General features: G+C 44.7%; 1 protein-coding gene across 1 annotated transcript; it reads left to right on the top strand.

Moving 5' to 3' along the window:
• Positions 1-17,625: 17,625 nt before the first annotated feature.
• LOC143539281 (uncharacterized) lies at positions 17,626-18,774 on the top strand. The gene is made up of 3 exons (XM_077032630.1): positions 17,626-17,940; positions 18,112-18,403; positions 18,485-18,774. The coding sequence occupies exons 1-3, from the start codon at positions 17,626-17,628 to the stop codon at positions 18,772-18,774; spliced, it is 897 nt and encodes a 298-aa protein (XP_076888745.1).
• Positions 18,775-21,559: the final 2,785 nt, after the last annotated feature.

Raw genomic sequence — 21,559 nt, forward strand, 5'->3', positions numbered from 1 at the left:
AAATTGGTCCCTTGACTTTGGAAACTTGACATTTTTTACCCGAAATTTACATGATGTTACATCCTCCCCACCTTGAAATAAATCTCGTCCTCGAGATTGTTTCACGAGAATAATTGGGGGTATTTCTTTCTCATTTCGGACTCGAGTTCCCAAGTATACTCGGGTCCTCGTCGGAAATCCCATTTGACTTTCACGATTTTTAAGGTTCATCTTTTAAGTTTCTTTAATTTTGAATCTTTGATTTGAATTGCACGTTCTATGAATTTCAAGTTCTCGTTAATTTCTACGTCTTTTAATGGCATCGAAAGAGATCATCGGCTAGACACTTTTCGCAAGTTTGAAATATGGAATACGTCATGTATTCCTTGCATTCCTCGGGTAGTCGCAAACGGTATGCGACGGTACCAATTCGTTTCGAATACCTCAAAGGGTCCAACGAATCGAGGACTTAATTTGCCTTTTTTGCTGAATCGAACTACGCCTTTCTATGGCGACACTTTCAAAATTATTTTGTGTGACACCCGGTAATTTCCCAACCCCTTAAAACTAAGTAATCAACCTAATAATTAGGTGATTGTAAATATTATGCGCGCCATGATAGTCAGCACGTGCATTTGTTATGTGCGCCCTGCGCGAGCACGCTATGTTAAGGGATCAGCGCGGGCATTTATGTTTGCCCTGCGCGAAGCGCGCCATGTTAGTCAGCGCGTGCATGTGTTATGTGCGCCCTGCGCTGAGCGCACCATGTTAAGAACCAGCAGTGAGCATATGTTATATGCGCCATGCGATGAACGTTTTTGGCCTTATGTTTTCATGTAACTTAAACGTTATGTTGTCTATGGGTTGACCATCCCGCATGATGCTAAGGCGGGTGCATCCTACATCGTTTATGCGCTGTGTCGGAAGGGAACTAACCTACCCGCATGGCGGGAACGTTGAGAGCTAGTTTGTCTGAAGCTCCAGGATGGAATTGACTTCAACATGACTGATCACTATGTTGAAATACCAAAACCACCTGGAGAATCTACAAATGAAACTCAAATGTCCCCTAACTGCGAGAAGGTTACGCACCTACCCGCAGCAAAGAAATGTTCTACACGCAGGAAAGCTATGCGCACCAAGTTATACGCGCAGAACACTTAGTCAAAATGATCAGATTAAGGAAATTGTCCCCCGCCCAAAAAAAGGTGCGGTAGCGTGTTTTCAGAAAACTTCTACTTTTTACTGAACACTGTCTAAAGCACTGAAAAAGCAAACTGTAAAAGTCAACTGCCAGCCACCCACTCTCACCAACCACAGCCCTGCATGTCCTGTCCATATCAAATCAGAATCTTTAATCTACTTTTCTACTCTTTTTAATAAATAATAATAATTTCCCATACTTTATCATCATTTCAAAAGATTACAATTCCCTAAAGCAAGGGATTATGTTCCCTTGAGTTTGCCTATAAATTTGTAGCCTAAATTATCACCCAAAACACACTTCAAAGAACTACAAACTTGCACTAATCTTTTCCTCAAGCATCCGTTGTTTCCAGCTACCGATCCTGTTACTAGGTAAGCCCGAGATTATAACCTTGAGATCTACTTTCCAACCCTTATATCTTGATCTTAATATATATATTTGTTATTTAATCGTATTCTAGACCTTCGATTCCGAGGCCAACACCAAGAAAACCCGAATCTCGATTAATCCCTTAACAAGAACCACAGGTGAGTCTCACAGCCCCTATTTTCACTGTTTTCACCATTTTAAACTGTTTTCGGGGCGAGGGACACGTATTTAAATAATGTTTTATCATGGTATATTTACAAGCTAAGCAAAACGATTACGTGTTTAAAGTTATGTTTCATGATGAGCAATGCGAACAGTTATCTATGGTTTTTTCGATGATAGTGCACCAGATTCGAGTAAGTGATCACTTTACCATTGGAACTCTAAGGGTAGGGACTGCTGGTTTGATCCGCCCACTCGTAGGGGTCGCACCTCTTACATAGACGAGTGCCTTAGTACGGTCATGGGGCAAGTACTATGGGTTTGAGCCCGCCTCGTAGAGGTCGCTCCTCTTACGCAGAACGAGCGCCTTGTTTTCCGGCACATACGTCCGCGCGTAACCCGCGGGACGGTATTACAGCATATATTCGCTCGTAAGTGGCAGCGCCACTTACACAGACGAGCACAGTTTTCCAGAAGTGTCCGCGCGTAACCCGCGGGGACGGTATTACGTTATTTTTAGCTCGTAGTGGCAGCGCCACTTAGACGAGCACAGTTCCCAGAAATGTTTCGCGCGTAACCCGCGGAACGATTTTATCAGAATATGTTGATATAACTATGTTTTACCAAGCATGTGTTTAATGATGCTACCAGAATTATGTTTCAGAATGATTTGTATCAAGATTATGATGCAATACGATTTATCAAGTTACTAAAACTTGTGAACTCACTCAGTTTATACTGATTCAAATGTTTTTACGTGTCTTTCAGGAGATAACTAGGTAGCGCATGGAGTCACACTTAGAGCACCACACGCTGAACATATCTAAAACAAGCTTTTTTGGAAGATTTTGGTTTTATCCCCTCGATGCGCACGGTTACCCGCCGCGCAAGGGGGATATGGCGAGAAAATCTTCAGTTTTTGTGTACTTGGATGTTTTTTATGTAATACTTAAACAATGTAATGTATTTGTATTAAACTTCTCATGCGCAATAAAAATCTTTGAATGTTTTGCAATGGCCCGTGCTTAAGTAATCAATTCCCCACTCGCGCAAGCGCCCGGCTGTTTCCGCCCGCTCAGGGGCCGGGGTGTTGACAGATTGGTATCAGAGCACTGGTTATAGCAAACTAGGAAAAGAAGTTTTTTTTTTTACCTAGACTATAACCTTTTGGGGAATCGCATGAAATATTTTTTCAAAGAATATTTTCAAAAGAAAAATCACACACGCACTTAGGAACACGGGTCACAGTGTCTAGAGATAAGAACATTATGTGCTCTGAGTACATGCGCTAAGTTTGTTATATTTTCTTTTTATGAAAAGAATGCCTCCAACCAGAGCCAAGGGGAATTACCATGACACCCGAGGAGCTCGCAGAAATAATCGCGCAGGCGATTGCAACGCATGAGGCCAGCAAGGCCGAATCTAGTCAGGGGTCGCCAAGAGAACGAGACCCCAGAACCCGAATCAGGAGCCTTGGACAAAGGATGCTCCTATAAAACATTCATGGCCTGTAGGCCTTGGCCGTTCAAAGGCAACCGAAGGAGCCATTGGGCTCTACAATTGGATTGACAAGATGGAGACAGTTCTCTCCATCAGCGGATGGTAGTGAAAACCAGAAGGTCCTTTACGCGACCTGCATGTTCCAAGAAGCAGCTTCATCTTGGTGGAGAGCTCCAAGTAAAGACTTTGGGGCGAGAAGTTGCTCTTCACAAGACCTGGGAAGAATTGAAAGAAATGTTGATGAGAAAGTTCTGCTCTCGCGCAGAAATTCAGAGCTTGCAACAAGAATTCTGGAACCACACCATGGTAGGAACAGATATCGATGCCTACACCAATCGTTTCAACGAGCTTTGCCAGCTGGTGCCTAGACATGGCAAACACGAGAAGAAAAGAAAATCGAGAGGTACATCTTTGGGTGTTACCTCCTGTCGTTAGGGTCCTCGCTCAACGCCGCCGCACCTCCGACCTTTGACGAGGCGGTTGCGCGAGCCATCACCCTTACAAGGGATACGGTTCGTGCGGGTATGTTGACCACCCGCTTGAATACGAGCAAGCGAACCTCTGACTCCAAGAGGAAATGGAACTCCCACCGAGGATCAGACTTCAAACAGCCACCGCCCAAGAAGCAGGAAAGCACAAGGGTTTACGCGATTCAAGCCGCGGAACCATCAAGGAAAGGATACAGCGGGCCTTACCCATGGTGCAGCAAATGCAAGTATCACCACGAAGGCGAATGCGCGAACGTCACGTGCGCCAAATGTGGGCAGACCAGGACACAAGACGGTGAATTGCCGTGCTAAAGAAGCTGGAGCCAATGACAACTGCTACGCATGCGGGAAGCCTGGACACTTCAGTCGGGATTGCCCACAGAAAGGAAAACCAAGCTCGCGGGAGAGCTTTTGTGATCGGCGCGGGTGAAGCAAAGGAGAAGAGCCGAATGTGGTAACCGGTACGTTTTTGCTTAACGGTCATTATGCATCTGTCTTATTTGATACTGGCGCTGACCTAAGTTTTTATATCCCATGAGTTTAAAAACTCCCTGGGCTTAGCGACCAGTAGGCTAGACAAACCTATATACTATAGAACTAGCCAATGGTAGGCAGTTATGCGTGCGAATGAAAGGACTGAGCAATGTGTGGTTAGTCATGGGAGGTCATGAGTTCAATATTAACTTGTTACCAATAGATTTGGGAAGTTTCGATATTGTGGTAGGTATGGATTGGTTGGTCGAGAATCTCGCGGAGATTGTTTGTCATGAGAAACAGGTTCGGATTCCACTGTTGAACGGAGAAACTTTGATGATTCAAGGGGAAAGAAGGGGAGTTGCGACGAAACTGATTTCATGCCTAAAGGCGCGTAAGTGCCTAAGGAAAGGGTTGCTACGCCTTCCTGGCGCATGTAGTAGAGAAAGGAGATGAGCGAAGAATTGAAGACTTACCAGTAGTAGTGCGCGAATTTCCAGAAGTTTTTCCTGAAGATTTGCCCGGGTTACCGCCGCCGCGACAAGTCGAGTTTCGTATATGATTTGAGTCCCAGGAGCTGCGCCAGTAGCTCGAGCGCCTTATCGCTTAGCTCCATCTGAGATTGCAAGAGCTATCCAATCAGTTACAGGAACTATTGGATAAGGGTTTCATACGCCCAAGCTTTTTCACCTTGGGGAGCTCCAGTACTGTTTGTAAAGAAGAAAGATGGTTCGTTCAGAATGTGTATTGACTACAGGGGAGCTGAACAAGCTGACAGTCAAGAATCGGTACCCCTTACCGAGGATTGACGACTTATTTGACCAGTTACAGGGATCCAGTTATTATTCGAAGATAGATCTACGGTCAGGATACCACCAACTTAGGGTCCATGAGGAAGACGCGCCAAAGACAGCCTTCCGAACCAGATATGGCCATTATGAGTTCTTAGTGATGCCTTTCGGGCTAACTAATGCGCCGGCTATATTCATGGATCTGATGAACCGTGTGTGCAAACCATATTTGGACAAGTTTGTGATTGTGTTCATAGATGAATATTTGGTTTACTCTCGAACCAAGGCCGAGCATGAGCAACACCTGAGATTGATTTTGGAATTGTTTAAGGAAAGAAAAGTTGTATGCGAAGTTTTCCAAGTGCGAATTTTGGCTTAGAGAAGTTCACTTCCTCGGTCACGTTTGTAAACGAGAAAGGAATTCACGCAGATCTCTCCACCCGCATCCGAGACGCTCAGCAAGAAGCCTTGAAACCAGAGTTTGTTAAAAACGAATGCCTTGGGGGTAATGGTTAAGAATTTTGGAACTTAAAGGGAACAACACTCGATATTTTGCCAACCGCATATGGGTTCCCTCTCAAGGGGAGGATTGCGGCGAGCAGGTATTAAACGAAGCTCACAAGACGCGGTATTCCGTACATCCTGGCGCAGACAAGATGTACCAAGATGTTAAAACGCTGTATTGGTGGCCCAATCTTAAAGGCGCCATCGCGATGTATGTCAGTAAGTGCCTGACGTGTTCAAAAGTAAAGGTCTGAATACCAGAAACCATCGGGGTTGCTTCAACAGCCAGAAATTCCCATGTGGAAGTGGGAACAAATCTCTATGGACTTCATCACCAAACTACCAAGGACACCTGGGGGGTTATGACACAATATGGGTTATTGTGGATCGGTTAACTAAGTCAGCACACTTCCTGCCGATTAAAGAAACTGATAAAATGGAAAAGCTAGCCCGACTATATATTCGAGAAATAGTTTCAAAACATGGAAGTCCCAGTGTCCATCATTTCTGATCGAGATAGTCGGTTTACATCAAGGTTTTTGGAGATCGTTACAAGGAGCTCTAGGTACTCGCCTTGATATGAGTACAGCTTATCATCCTCAAACGGAAGATGGGCAAAGCGAAGCGAACAATCCAGACATTGGAAGATATGCTGCTGCGCGCAGTGCGCGATCGATTTTGCGAGGTAGTTTGGGATACCCACCTCCCGTTGGTTGAATTTTCTTACAATAACAGTTATCACACAAGCATTAAGGCTGCGCCGTTTCGAAGCTTTATATGGGCGCAAGTGTAGATCCCCACTGTGTTGGGCGGAAGTGGGCGACAAGCAAAATGACTGGTCCAGAAGTGATCCAAGAAACAAACAGACAAGATTTTTCAGATAAGGGATCGCCTTTAAGGCAGCACGTGACAGACAGAAAAGTTATGCTGATATAAGAAGGAAACCGTTGGAGTTTCAAGAAGGGGATAAAGTACTTTTGAAAGTCTCTCCATGGAAGGGAGTCCCCCCGTTTCGGTAAGCGAGGAGGAAAGCTAAATCCGCGCTACATTGGACCTTTTGAGATCCTGGAGAGGATCGGTCCAGTTGCTTATAAACTCCGTCTACCCGCCGAACTCAGTGGAGTTCATGATACGTTTCATGTATCCAACCCCAAGAAATGTTTATCTGACGAAACGTTGATTTTTACCGGTGGAAGAAATTCATATTGACAAACAGCTGCACTTCGTAGAAGAGCCTATAGCAGTAACCGATTGGAAAGAACAAAGGTTGCGCAGAAGCAGAATCAAGTTGGTAAAAGTTCAATGGAACTCAAGGCGTAGGGGCCTGAATTCACTTGGGAAAGAGAAGATCAGATGCGCATAAAAATACCCACACTCTCTTTCAGAATATGGCTTCTGCCAGCAACGTCTCCTAAATTTCAGGACGAAATTCGTTTAACGAGGGGAGAATGTGACACCCGGGTAATTTCCCAACCCCTTAAACTAAGTAATCAACCTAATAATTAGGTGATTGTAAAATATTATGCGCGCCATGATAGTCAGCACGTGCATTTGTTATGTAGCGCCCTGCGCGAGCACGCTATGTTAAGGATCAGCGCGGGCATTTATGTTTGCCCTGCGCGAAGCGCTGCCATGTTAGTCAGCGCGTGCATGTGTTATGTGCGCCCTGCGCGAGCGCACCATGTTAAGAACCAGCGTGAGCATATGTTATATGCGCCATGCTGTGAACGTTTTGGCCTTATGTTTTCATGTAACTTAAACGTTATGTTGTCTATGGGTTGACCATTCCCGCATGATGCTAAGGCGGGTGCATCCTACATCGTTTATGCGCGTGCGGAAGGGAACTAACCTACCCGCATGGCGGGAACGTTGAGAGCTAGTTTGTCTGAAGCTCCAGGATGGAATTGACTTCAACATGACTGATCACTATGTTGAAATACCAAAACCACCTGGAGAATCTACAAATGAAACTCAAATGTCCCTAACTGCGAGAAGGTTACGCACCTACCCGCAGCAAAGAAATGTTCTACACGCAGGAAGCTATGCGCACCAAGTTATACGCGCAGAACACTTAGTCAAAATGATCAGATTTAAGGAAATTGTCCCCGCCCAAAAAAGGGCGGTAGCGTGTTTCAGAAAACTTCTACTTTTTACTGAACACTGTCTAAAGCACTGAAAAAGCAAACTGTAAAAGTCAACTGCCAGCCACCCACTCTCACCAACCACAGCCCTGCATGTCCTGTCCATATCAAATCAGAATCTTTAATCTACTTTTCTACTCTTTTTAATAAATAATAATAATTTCCATACTTTATCATCATTTCAAAAGATTACAATTCCCTAAAGCAAGGGATTATGTTCCCTTGAGTTTGCCTATAAATTTGTAGCCTAAATTATCACCCAAAACACACTTCAAAGAACTACAAACTTGCACTAATCTTTTCCCAAGCATCCGTTGTTTCCAGCTCCGATCCTGTTACTAGGTAAGCCGAGATTATAACCTTGAGATCTACTTTCCAACCCTTATATCTTGATCTTAATATATATATTTGTTATTTAATCGTATTCTAGACCTTCGATTCCGAGGCCAACACCAAGAAAACCCGAATCTCGATTAATCCCTTAACAAGAACCACAGGTGAGTCTCACAGCCCCTATTTTCACTGTTTTCACCATTTTAAACTGTTTTCGGGGCGAGGGACACGTATTTAAATAATGTTTTATCATGGTATATTTACAAGCTAAGCAAACGATTACGTGTTTAAGTTATGTTTCATGATGAACAATGCGAACAGTTATCTATGGTTTTTCGATGATAGTGCACCAGATTCGAGTAAGTGATCACTTTACCATTGGAACTCTAAGGGTAGGGACTGCTGGTTTGATCCGCCCACTCGTAGGGGTCGCACCTCTTACACAGACGAGTGCCTAGCACGGGGCAGTACTATGGGTTTGAGCCCGTTCGTAGAGGTCGCTCCTCTTACGCAGACGAGCGCCTTGTTTTCCGGCACAACGTCCGCGCGTAACCCGCGGGACGGTATTACAGCATATATTCGCTCGTAGTGGCAGCGCCACTTACACAGACGAGCACAGTTTTCCAGAAGTGTCCGCGCGTAACCCGCGGGACGGTATTACGTTATTTTAGCTCGTAGTGGCAGCGCCACTTAGACGAGCACAGTTCCCAGAAATGTTCGCGCGTAACCCGCGGAACGATTTTATCAGAATATGTTGATATAACTATGTTTTACCAAGCATGTGTTTAATGATGCTACCAGAATTATGTTTCAGAATGATTTGTATCAAGATTATGATGCAATACGATTTATCAAGTTACTAAAACTTGTGAACTCACTCAGTTTATACTGATTCAAATGTTTTTACGTGTCTTTCAGGAGATAACTAGGTAGCGCATGGAGTCACACTTAGAGCACCACACGCTGAACATCTAAAACAAGCTTTTTGGAAGATTTTGGTTTTATCCCCTCGATGCGCACGGTTACCCGCCGCGCAAGGGGATATGGCGAGAAAATCTTCAGTTTTTGTACTTGGATGTTTTTATGTAATACTTAAACAATGTAATGTATTTGTATTAAACTTCTCATGCGCAATAAAAATCTTTGAATGTTTTGCAATGGCCCGTGCTTAAGTATCAATCCCCACTCGCGCTGCGCCCGGCTGTTTCCGCCGCTCAGGGCCGGGTGTGACAGATTGGTATCAGAGCCCTGGTTATAGCGAACTAGGAAAAGAAGTTTTTTTTTTACCTAGACTATAACCTTTGGGGAATCGCATGAAATATTTTTCAAAGAATATTTTCAAAAGAAAAATCACACACGCACTTAGGAACACGGGTCACAGTGTCTAGAGATAAGAACATTATGTGCTCTGAGTACATGCGCTAAGTTTGTTATATTTTCTTTTTATGAAAAGAATGCCTCCAACCAGAGCCAAGGGAATTACCATGACACCCGAGGAGCTCGCAGAAATAATCGCGCAGGCGATTGCAACGCATGAGGCCAGCAAGGCCGAATCTAGTCAGGGTCGCCAAGAGAACGAGACCCCAGAACCCGAATCAGGAGCCTTGGACAAAGGATGCTCCTATAAAACATTCATGGCCTGTAGGCCTTGGCCGTTCAAAGGCACCGAAGGAGCCATTGGGCTCTACAATTGGATTGACAAGATGGAGACAGTTCTCTCCATCAGCGGATGTAGTGAAAACCAGAAGGTCCTTTACGCGACCTGCATGTTCCAAGAAGCAGCTTCATCTTGGTGGAAGCTCCAAGTAAAGACTTTGGGGCGAGAAGTTGCTCTTCACAAGACCTGGGAAGAATTGAAAGAAATGTTGATGAGAAAGTTCTGCTCTCGCGCAGAAATTCAGAGCTTGCAACAAGAATTCTGGAACCACACCATGGTAGGAACAGATATCGATGCCTACACCAATCGTTTCAACGAGCTTTGCCAGCTGGTGCCAGACATGGCAAACACAGAAGAAAAGAAAATCGAGAGGTACATCTTTGGGTTACCTCCTGTCGTTAGGGTCCCGCTCAACGCCGCCGCACCTCCGACCTTTGACGAGGCGGTTGCGCGAGCCATCACCCTTACAAGGGATACGGTTCGTGCGGGTATGTTGACCACCCGCTTGAACGAGCAGCGAACCTCTGACTCCAAGAGGAAATGGAACTCCCACCGAGGATCAGACTTCAAGCAGCCACCGCCCAAGAAGCAGGAAAGCACAAGGGTTTACGCGATTCAAGCCGCGGAACCATCAAGGAAAGGATACAGCGGGCCTTACCCATGGTGCAGCAAATGCAAGTATCACCACGAAGGCGAATGCGCGAACGTCACGTGCGCCAAATGTGGCAGACCAGGACACAAGACGGTGAATTTCCGTGCTAAAGAAGCTGGAGCCAATGACAACTGCTACGCATGCGGGAAGCCTGGACACTTCAGTCGGGATTGCCCACAGAAAGGAAACCAAGCTCGCGGGAGAGCTTTTGTGATCGGCGCGGGTGAAGCAAAGGAAGAGCCGAATGTGGTAACCGGTACGTTTTTGCTTAACGGTCATTATGCATCTGTCTTATTTGATACTGGCGCTGACCTAAGTTTTATATCCCATGAGTTTAAAAACTCCCTGGGCTTAGCGACCAGTAGGCTAGACAAACCTTATACTATAGAACTAGCCAATGGTAGGCAGTTATGCGCGAATGAAAGGACTGAGCAATGTGTGTTAGTCATGGGAGGTCATGAGTTCAATATTAACTTGTTACCAATAGATTTGGGAAGTTTCGATATTGTGGTAGGTATGGATTGGTTGGTCGAGAATCTCGCGGAGATTGTTTGTCATGAGAAACAGGTTCGGATTCCACTGTTGAACGGAGAAACTTTGATGATTCAAGGGGAAAGAAGGGGAGTTGCGACGAAACTGATTTCATGCCTAAAGGCGCGTAAGTGCCTAAGGAAAGGGTGCTACGCCTTCCTGGCGCATGTAGTAGAGAAAGGAGATGAGCGAAGAATTGAAGACTTACCAGTAGTGCGCGAATTTCCAGAAGTTTTTCCTGAAGATTTGCCCGGGTTACCGCCGCCGCGACAAGTCGAGTTTCGTATTGATTTGGTCCCAGGAGCTGCGCCAGTAGCTCGAGCGCCTTATCGCTTAGCTCCATTTGAGATGCAAGAGCTATCCAATCAGTTACAGGAACTATTGGATAAGGGTTTCATACGCCCAAGCTTTTCACCTTGGGGAGCTCCAGTACTGTTTGTAAAGAAGAAAGATGGTTCGTTCAGAATGTGTATTGACTACAGGGAGCTGAACAAGCTGACAGTCAAGAATCGGTACCCCTTACCGAGGATTGACGACTTATTTGACCAGTTACAGGGATCCAATTATTATTCGAAGATAGATCTACGGTCAGGATACCACCAACTTAGGGTCCATGAGGAAGACGCGCCAAAGACAGCCTTCCGAACCAGATATGGCCATTATGAGTTCTTAGTGATGCCTTTCGGGCTAACTAATGCGCCGGCTATATTCATGGATCTGATGAACCGTGTGTGCAAACCATATTTGGACAAGTTTGTGATTGTGTTCATAGATGATATTTTGGTTTACTCTCGAACCAAGGCCGAGCATGAGCAACACCTGAGATTGATTTTGGAATTGTTAAGGAAAGAAAAGTTGTATGCGAAGTTTTCCAAGTGCGAATTTTGGCTTAGAGAAGTTCACTTCCTCGGTCACGTTGTAAACGAGAAAGGAATTCACGTTGATCCTTCCAAAGTCAAGGCCATCGAAAACTGGGAAGCGCCAAAAACCCCAACTGAGGTGAGGCAATTCCTTGGACTAGCTGGCTACTATCGACGCTTCATTGAGAACTTCTCCAAGATAGCTCTACCTCTGACCGCGCTAACTCAGAAAGACAGGATGTTTGTTTGGGGCGAAAACCAGGAAGCAGCGTTTCAAATGTTGAAACAGAAGTTATGTAGTGCGCCAATCTTATCCCTGCCCGAGGGGACAGATGACATCGTTGTTTACTGCGACGCTTCACATCAAGGACTCGGATGTGTCCTTATGCAGCGAGACAAAGTCATAGCGTATGCCTCGCGCCAACTTAAGACCAATGAGAAGAACTACACAACGCATGATTTAGAACTTGGAGCTGTCGTCTTCGCGCTAAAGATTTGGCGCCATTACCTCTATGGTACGAAATGTGTAATCTTTACGGATCATAAGAGCCTCCAACATATATTCGATCAGAAGGAATTAAACATGAGGCAACGAAGATGGGTTGAATTGTTGAATGATTATGATTGCGAGATCAAGTATCATCCGGGGAAAGCGAATGTGGTAGCAGACGCGCTAAGCAGAAAGGAGCGAATAAAAACGCTACGAGTCAAGGCTCTAAGGTTGACCATTCACGCAGATCTCTCCACCCGCATCCGAGACGCTCAGCAAGAAGCCTTGAAACCAGAGTTTGTTAAAAACGAATGCCTTGGGGGTATGGTTAAGAATTTGGAACTTAAAGGGAACAACACTCGATATTTTGCCAACCGCATATGGGTCCCTCTCAAGGGAGGATTGCGCGAGCAGGTATTAAACGAAGCTCACAAGACGCGGTATTCCGTACATCCTGGCGCAGACAAGATGTACCAAGATGTTAAAACGCTGTATTGGTGGCCCAATCTTAAAGGCGCCATCGCGATGTATGTCAGTAAGTGCCTGACGTGTTCAAAAGTAAAGGCTGAATACCAGAAACCATCGGGGTTGCTTCAACAGCCAGAAATTCCCATGTGGAAGTGGGAACAAATCTCTATGGACTTCATCACCAAACTGCCAAGGACACCTGGGGGTTATGACACAATATGGGTTATTGTGGATCGGTTAACTAAGTCAGCACACTTCCTGCCGATTAAAGAAACTGATAAAATGGAAAAGCTAGCCCGACTATATATTCGAGAAATAGTTTCAAAACATGGAGTCCCAGTGTCCATCATTTCTGATCGAGATAGTCGGTTTACATCAAGGTTTTGGAGATCGTTACAAGGAGCTCTAGGTACTCGCCTTGATATGAGTACAGCTTATCATCCTCAAACGGATGGGCAAAGCGAGCGAACAATCCAGACATTGGAAGATATGCTGCGCGCGTGCGCGATCGATTTTGGAGGTAGTTGGGATACCCACCTCCCGTTGGTTGAATTTTCTTACAATAACAGTTATCACACAAGCATTAAGGCTGCGCCGTTCGAAGCTTTATATGGGCGCAAGTGTAGATCCCCACTGTGTTGGGCGGAAGTGGGCGACAAGCAAATGACTGGTCCAGAAGTGATCCAAGAAACAACAGACAAGATTTTTCAGATAAGGGATCGCCTTAAGGCAGCACGCGACAGACAGAAAAGTTATGCTGATATAAGAAGGAAACCGTTGGAGTTTCAAGAAGGGGATAAAGTACTTTTGAAAGTCTCTCCATGGAAGGGAGTCCCCCGTTTCGGTAAGCGAGGAAAGCTAAATCCGCGCTACATTGGACCTTTTGAGATCCTGGAGAGGATCGGTCCAGTTGCTTATAAACTCCGTCTACCCGCCGAACTCAGTGGAGTTCATGATACGTTTCATGTATCCAACCTCAAGAAATGTTTATCTGACGAAACGTTGATTTTACCGGTGGAAGAAATTCATATTGACAAACAGCTGCACTTCGTAGAAGAGCCTATAGCAGTAACCGATTGGAAAGAACAAAGGTTGCGCAGAAGCAGAATCAAGTTGGTAAAAGTTCAATGGAACTCAAGGCGTGGGCCTGAATTCACTTGGGAAAGAGAAGATCAGATGCGCATAAAATACCCACACCTCTTTCAGAATATGGCTTCTGCCAGCAACGTCTCCTAAATTTCGGGACGAAATTCGTTTAACGAGGGGAGAATGTGACACCCGGTAATTTCCCAACCCCTTAAACTAAGTAATCAACCTAATAATTAGGTGATTGTAAATATTATGCGCGCCATGATAGTCAGCACGTGCATTTGTTATGTGCGCCCTGCGCGAGCACGCTATGTTAAGGATCAGCGCGGGCATTTATGTTTGCCCTGCGCGAGCGCGCCATGTTAGTCAGCGCGTGCATGTGTTATGTGCGCCCTGCGCGAGCGCACCATGTTAAGAACCAGCGTGAGCATATGTTATATGCGCCATGCGTGAACGTTTTGGCCTTATGTTTTCATGTAACTTAAACGTTATGTTGTCTATGGGTTGACCATCCCGCATGATGCTAAGGCGGGTGCATCCTACATCGTTTATGCGCGTGCGGAAGGGAACTAACCTACCCGCATGGCGGGAACGTTGAGAGCTAGTTTGTCTGAAGCTCCAGGATGGAATTGACTTCAACATGACTGATCACTATGTTGAAATACCAAAACCACCTGGAGAATCTACAAATGAAACTCAAATGTCCCTAACTGCGAGAAGGTTACGCACCTACCCGCAGCAAAGAAATGTTCTACACGCAGGAAGCTATGCGCACCAAGTTATACGCGCAGAACACTTAGTCAAAATGATCAGATTTAAGGAAATTGTCCCCGCCCAAAAAAGGGCGGTAGCGTGTTTCAGAAAACTTCTACTTTTTACTGAACACTGTCTAAAGCACTGAAAAAGCAAACTGTAAAAGTCAACTGCCAGCCACCCACTCTCACCAACCACAGCCCTGCATGTCCTGTCCATATCAAATCAGAATCTTTAATCTACTTTTCTACTCTTTTTAATAAATAATAATAATTTCCATACTTTATCATCATTTCAAAAGATTACAATTCCCTAAAGCAAGGGATTATGTTCCCTTGAGTTTGCCTATAAATTTGTAGCCTAAATTATCACCCAAAACACACTTCAAAGAACTACAAACTTGCACTAATCTTTTCCCAAGCATCCGTTGTTTCCAGCTCCGATCCTGTTACTAGGTAAGCCGAGATTATAACCTTGAGATCTACTTTCCAACCCTTATATCTTGATCTTAATATATATATTTGTTATTTAATCGTATTCTAGACCTTCGATTCCGAGGCCAACACCAAGAAAACCCGAATCTCGATTAATCCCTTAACAAGAACCACAGGTGAGTCTCACAGCCCCTATTTTCACTGTTTTCACCATTTTAAACTGTTTTCGGGGCGAGGGACACGTATTTAAATAATGTTTTATCATGGTATATTTACAAGCTAAGCAAACGATTACGTGTTTAAGTTATGTTTCATGATGAACAATGCGAACAGTTATCTATGGTTTTTCGATGATAGTGCACCAGATTCGAGTAAGTGATCACTTTACCATTGGAACTCTAAGGGTAGGGACTGCTGGTTTGATCCGCCCACTCGTAGGGGTCGCACCTCTTACACAGACGAGTGCCTAGCACGGGGCAGTACTATGGGTTTGAGCCCGTTCGTAGAGGTCGCTCCTCTTACGCAGACGAGCGCCTTGTTTTCCGGCACAACGTCCGCGCGTAACCCGCGGGACGGTATTACAGCATATATTCGCTCGTAGTGGCAGCGCCACTTACACAGACGAGCACAGTTTTCCAGAAGTGTCCGCGCGTAACCCGCGGGACGGTATTACGTTATTTTAGCTCGTAGTGGCAGCGCCACTTAGACGAGCACAGTTCCCAGAAATGTTCGCGCGTAACCCGCGGAACGATTTTATCAGAATATGTTGATATAACTATGTTTTACCAAGCATGTGTTTAATGATGCTACCAGAATTATGTTTCAGAATGATTTGTATCAAGATTATGATGCAATACGATTTATCAAGTTACTAAAACTTGTGAACTCACTCAGTTTATACTGATTCAAATGTTTTTACGTGTCTTTCAGGAGATAACTAGGTAGCGCATGGAGTCACACTTAGAGCACCACACGCTGAACATCTAAAACAAGCTTTTTGGAAGATTTTGGTTTTATCCCCTCGATGCGCACGGTTACCCGCCGCGCAAGGGGATATGGCGAGAAAATCTTCAGTTTTTGTACTTGGATGTTTTTATGTAATACTTAAACAATGTAATGTATTTGTATTAAACTTCTCATGCGCAATAAAAATCTTTGAATGTTTTGCAATGGCCCGTGCTTAAGTATCAATCCCCACTCGCGCGCGCCCGGCTGTTTCCGCCGCTCAGGGCCGGGTGTGACAGTATGCGACGTACGCGTTCACTAAGACCACCAGAGTTCACTGCTTCTGACGAACCCGAGAGATATTTTCGTGAACGTCGTTGGGAGTTTCGAGAGATTGCACGTGCTCTACGCGAAAACAAGGTACACGTTTCTGATTCTAAATTAGATATGGGTGACGCTAACCCCCCTAAGCGTACGGTTCACTCGAGAGTGAACGAGGGAGTGATGGGGAGACGGTCTGCTATCACACGTGCGGCGATGCCTGATCTTAATAACTGGTAGTTTCTGACCAACGTCATGAATTCCATCATTAATTATGCCCATTTCACAGATTGAAGACGAGGACGCTCCTGGCCATCTGAATAAATTCACGCGTATTTGCGACACTTTCAATATCGCCAACGTCACTCATGCTTCTATCAACCTTCATCTTTTTCCATTTTCTCTAGAGGGTCGTGCTTCATCATGGTTGGAAAACCTTCCCCCTAGGTCCATCACTACCTGGGATAATATTCAAGCCGAATTCCTTAAGAAGTACTTTCCGCCATCTAAAGCCTCGCGACTTCGTTATTAGATCTGTTCCTTCCGCATGGACCCTGATGAACCGTACTCTTTGACTTGGGAAAGGTTCCATAATCTGCTTAGTAGATGCCCCCAACATGGTCTGCTTGAATGGGCTGTAGTTGAGAAATTCTATAACGGGCTGACCTTTGAGACGCAAAAGAGATTTAATACGTCAGCTGGAGGAAACATGTTAGAGAAGTTGGATATAGATGAGTGTGAGTCGCTTAAGAGTTTCGCCCTAGCCGAGTAGCAGGAGCCGTCCACCCGAGGTACTTCTAAAACCACCACCTCGTCCGCTCGAGGCATTTATCAGGTCTTGAATAATACTAGCATCGCGATTCCCTTAGAGGAAATGCAGAAGGATATCTGAGAGTTGAAGAAGATCGCTCAGAAATGCAAAATCTGTCGCGGAAGGCACGATACAGTTGATTGTCCGGTCGATCAAAAGGAGAAGGTGGACTACTTGGATAATCAGAATCGAGGAGCGAATGCCTACGATAACTCGGGTTGGAGAAATAACTCCAACTATGGTTGGAGGTCGGGAGGTAATGCTCAGGGTTTTCGGCAGGAGCAGGTTCAGGTTAGTGACCCAGAGGCAGCAGGGAGTTCGAGTGCGGGGAAGAGTAGCGGTATGGATCCGGATCTTAAGGAGCTTCTAACTATGCAATCCACCATGCTTTCTCACCTTATTGATATAGATAATAACACACAGCAGATACTGGCTGAGCACGACACCCTATTGAAAAACCAGCAGTCGTCATTTTTGGAGATGTCTCGAAAGGTGGATGAGATGATGAAGCAAATGCTACCAAATAAACAGGTCGGAGTGTTTCAAGGCAGCACATAGCTTAACCCAAAGGCACAGTTGAAGGCGGTGACCACCCGTAGTGGCAGAGGAGGTGATCAAAAGCAGTCGCCGGCAGATGATGAGGAGCCAGTGGACGAGGAGATAGAGATGGAGACTCATGTGAGGACGCACGAGAGGCGATTCCCAGCAAGTACCGCATCAAATGGTGAGTCTCCTTCAGAGAAAGTTGTTGAGAAGAAGATTGAAGATAAAAAGAGTCCCGAAGTTGATCTTACTCGTATTCCATATCCAGCCCGTCTTCAGCGGCAGAAGTATGCGCAAGAATATGAAAATTTCTTGGACATGTTTAAACAGCTAAAAATCAATCTTCCGTTTGTCGAGGCACTCCAACATATGCCTAAATATTCCAAATTCTTAAAAGATCTTCTTTCGAATAAGAAGAAGCTGGAGGGACTTTCGACAGTATGTCTAAATGAAGGATGCTCTGTGGTAGTCTAGAACAAGCTACCGGAGAAATTAGCAGACCCGGGACACTTCACGATCCCGTGTTTGTTTGGTAGCTCGACTGAGAGCTACGCGTTGGCTGATTTAGGTGCTAGAATAAATCTGATGCCATATTGTCTCTATAAAAAGCTAGACCATGGCGAGCCGGTCCCGACGCGGATGAGTTTATCCTTGGCCGACCGTTCGGTCAAAAATCTGCGAGGAAAAGTGGAAAACGTACTTGTTAAAGTCGATAAATTCATTTTCTCTGTGGATTTTGTTATTCTTGACATGGAGGCTGACGATCAGGTCCCACTCATTTTGGGACGATCCTTCCCGCGTACTGCTAAAGCTCTTATTGACGTCTTCTACTGCAAAATTACACTTCGTGTAGGGGAGGAGAACGTCACCTTCGATGTCATCAAATCGATGAGAAACTCCAGTAGTTAGGACGATTCCGTTTACTTTCTTGACAAGTTCATATCTCAGTTCGAGCGTTGTCTTGACTACATCTCTGGAGCAGATTTTCTTAATCAGGAGGACGAGGTTGATTTTCCCTCGGAGCACGACCTTAGCATTCTTGTTAGCTCACCTCCTGAATACCCCGAGGTATTCACGGTTGCCGATAGCACCGAGGGGCCGAAGGAGAGACCATCGATTGTGGCACCAACATCCCTTGAGCTTAAAGAGCCACCTCCTCATTTGGAGTATGCTTTCTTAGACGGTGATGCCGATTTACCCGTCATCATCTCTTCTCAGTTGACGGATGATGAGAAGTCAAGGTTGGTTGATGTGCTCAAGGAACACAAATAGGCTATTGCGTGGAAACTCATGGACATTCACGGCATCAGCACGAACTTTTGCACGCACAGGATACTCATGGAGGATGAGTACAAGCCTGTAATCCAACCTAAGAGGAGGCTCAACTCTAACATGTCAGAGGTGGTCAAAAAGGAGGTTATCAAACTCCTAGACTCAGGCCTGATCTATCCAATCTCTGATTCTTCATGGGTGAGTCCCGTTCAGGTCGTTCCTAAGAAGGGATGGATGACAGTTGTAACTAACGAACATAACGAGCTTATTCCGACTAAGGCAGTCACAGGTTGGCGTGTGTGTATAGACTATAGGAGACTTAACGATACTACTAGGAAATACCACTTTCCTCTTCCGTTCATTGATCAGATGTTGGAGCGTCTGTCGGGACGACAGTTTTACTGTTTTCTGGATGGATTTTCAGGTTATTTCCAGATCCCGGTCGCACATGAGGATCAGGAAAAGACCACATTTACATGCCCATATGGTACCTTCGCGTACAAACGTATGCCTTTCGGGTTATGAAATGCTCCAGTTACTTTCCAGGGTTGCATGGTAGCGATATTCCAGGACATGATCTAGAGTTCCATGGAGGTTTTCATGGACGATTTTTCGATATATGGGGACTCATTTGATCAATGTCTTTCTAATCTTAAGAGGATGATGAAGCGGTGCATAGAGACGAAATTGATGTTGAATTGAGAGAAGTGCCACTTCATGGTGACTGAAGGCATTGTTCTCGGGCACAAGATTTCACGAGACGGTATTGAGGTAAATAGAGCTAAAATCGACACTATCAGTAGACTTCCTCCACCGAGTAGTGTGAAATCCGTTCGTAGTTTTCTCGGGCATGAGGGTTTTTATCGTAGGTTCATTAGAGATTTTTCTAAGATCACCCAGCCCATGACTTGCCTTCTAGAGAAGGACATCGCCATTGATGTTGATTGCCTGAAGGAGTTTGAGTTTCTTAAGGGGTAGCTAGTTAACGCCCCTTTCTTAGTAGCACCCGACTGGAGCTTACCCTTGGAGCTCATGTGCGACGCTAGTGATTTTGCAGTCGGGGCTGTTTTAGGTCAGCTGAAGGACAAGCACTTCCATCCTATCTATACGCGAGTAAGACCCTTAATGATGCTCAGGAGAATTACACGACTACTGAGTAGGAGCTTCTAGTAGTGGTCTTTGCGTTCGATAAATTTCGTTCTTATCTCGTGTTGTCCAAAACCATCGTTTATACTGATCATGCGGCATTAAGATACCTGTTCGCCAAGAAAGATGCCAAGCCTCACCTGATACGATGGATTCTCTTGCTTTTCGAGTTCGATATTGAGATTAGAGATAAAAAGGGAGCGGAGAATGTAGCTGCGGATCACTTATCACGTCTGAGGATCCTAAGAGAGAGGAGATTAGAGAGGATGCCATCAACTAAGGGCAATTGCATGCTTCTTTGAATTCTACTAGTCAAAACAGTCCTATGAGCAATTATTATAGCAACCGACAAACTAATCGTTCTGATCAACGTAAACCTAAACCGATTGAATGCACAACAATACTAAACATCAATACTCATGGATCAGTCAAATAACATTTACAAAGTATTTGTTCTTTAATACATGATAAAACTGAAAATGATAAAAACTTTACATCCCGGGTATGACTCGAAAGATTTAGCCAAGCATCGACATCATGGAATCTTCAGTTATGATGATATTGAACATGGATATGATCTCGACATCATGGAATCGTCCTCTCTTAGCTATGGAAACATATTGGAAGTAGTTGTTAAATGATAGGGTCAACATAAGATGTAAAACAAAAACCCAAACTTTCCCGACTTCGTAACCCATCGCGATACGCGATGGGGTCTTCTAGGGTTCATCGCGTAATGCGATGGACCGTAGTCAACAATTATTATTTAATCTCATCGCGGTACGCAGCGGGTCTTCAGGACTGCCCATCGCGTATCGCGATGGGCCTTCATCATCAGCAATAAATTACTATTTTCTTCTTTTCGCGTGCTGGATGTCCTGGGTCTTCATCCCGTGCCTCAACAGGTCCAAATTAGCTGCTTTAACGTCTATGACTGAAATTCAGTAAGCACGTGTGAAGTATCAAAGTTCCCACAATAAACAGTTAAAACTAGTAAATAAACGAACTTAACTATATACAATTAACCAATCATCACATCCCCACACTTATATTTTTCTTGCCCTCAAGCAAACTCTAAAGTAAACATTAACCTCTATCATAGGTATGTGAGTTATCGCCATTAATACTAGTAAACTTTAAGGTCATACCCAGTTTCCCGGACTGACAATTTCTAGATTGACATACCACAAATAAGGTTAAATGATACTATAAAAACAATAGAGCCGCCCAGATGAGTGTACTTTGTTTCCGGTTAAGGCATACATGTTCATATCCCTAACACTATCAACACTCCTCTCGATTTAATATCTGGACTAGCAAAAGATGTGCCCGTATATGTCTCTGCTCTCAAATACCAAATATGAGTCACAACATAATAAGCTTGAAGGCCAATCTTATCTCCACCCATTACCCACCGGTTGCATAAAGACTCGAACGAAGGTTTTGCTGAGGCTTAGGTTTGAGTGCGAATTAGGCATATTTAGTGACTTAGGTGGATTAAGCATAGTTTTACAAATTCACAAACAACTAACCAAAACAGACAAACTGCTAATTACATAACTGAATATAACCAGACTTCTTTTTGGCTTTTTGCTGATTTTCCATTTTTTTTAAACTGATAACAATACACTGAAACAAA

This window comes from Bidens hawaiensis, unplaced genomic scaffold, assembly GCF_021521415.1.
Source record: "Bidens hawaiensis isolate Kalapana, Puna unplaced genomic scaffold, B.hawaiensis_p1.1 tig00011859_1, whole genome shotgun sequence".
NCBI lineage: Eukaryota > Viridiplantae > Streptophyta > Magnoliopsida > Asterales > Asteraceae > Bidens > Bidens hawaiensis.

Excerpts from the sequence above, each read along its gene's own strand:
- LOC143539281 (XM_077032630.1), top strand. The coding sequence starts at position 17,626 with ATGGAGACTCATGTGAGGACGCACGAGAGGCGATTCCCAGCAAGTACC. Across the intron at positions 17,941-18,111 it reads AGCTGGAGGGACTTTCGACA|CTAGACCATGGCGAGCCGGT; the intron begins GTATGTCTAAAT and ends CTCTATAAAAAG. Across the intron at positions 18,404-18,484 it reads CAAATCGATGAGAAACTCCA|ATTTTCTTAATCAGGAGGAC; the intron begins GTAGTTAGGACG and ends TCTCTGGAGCAG.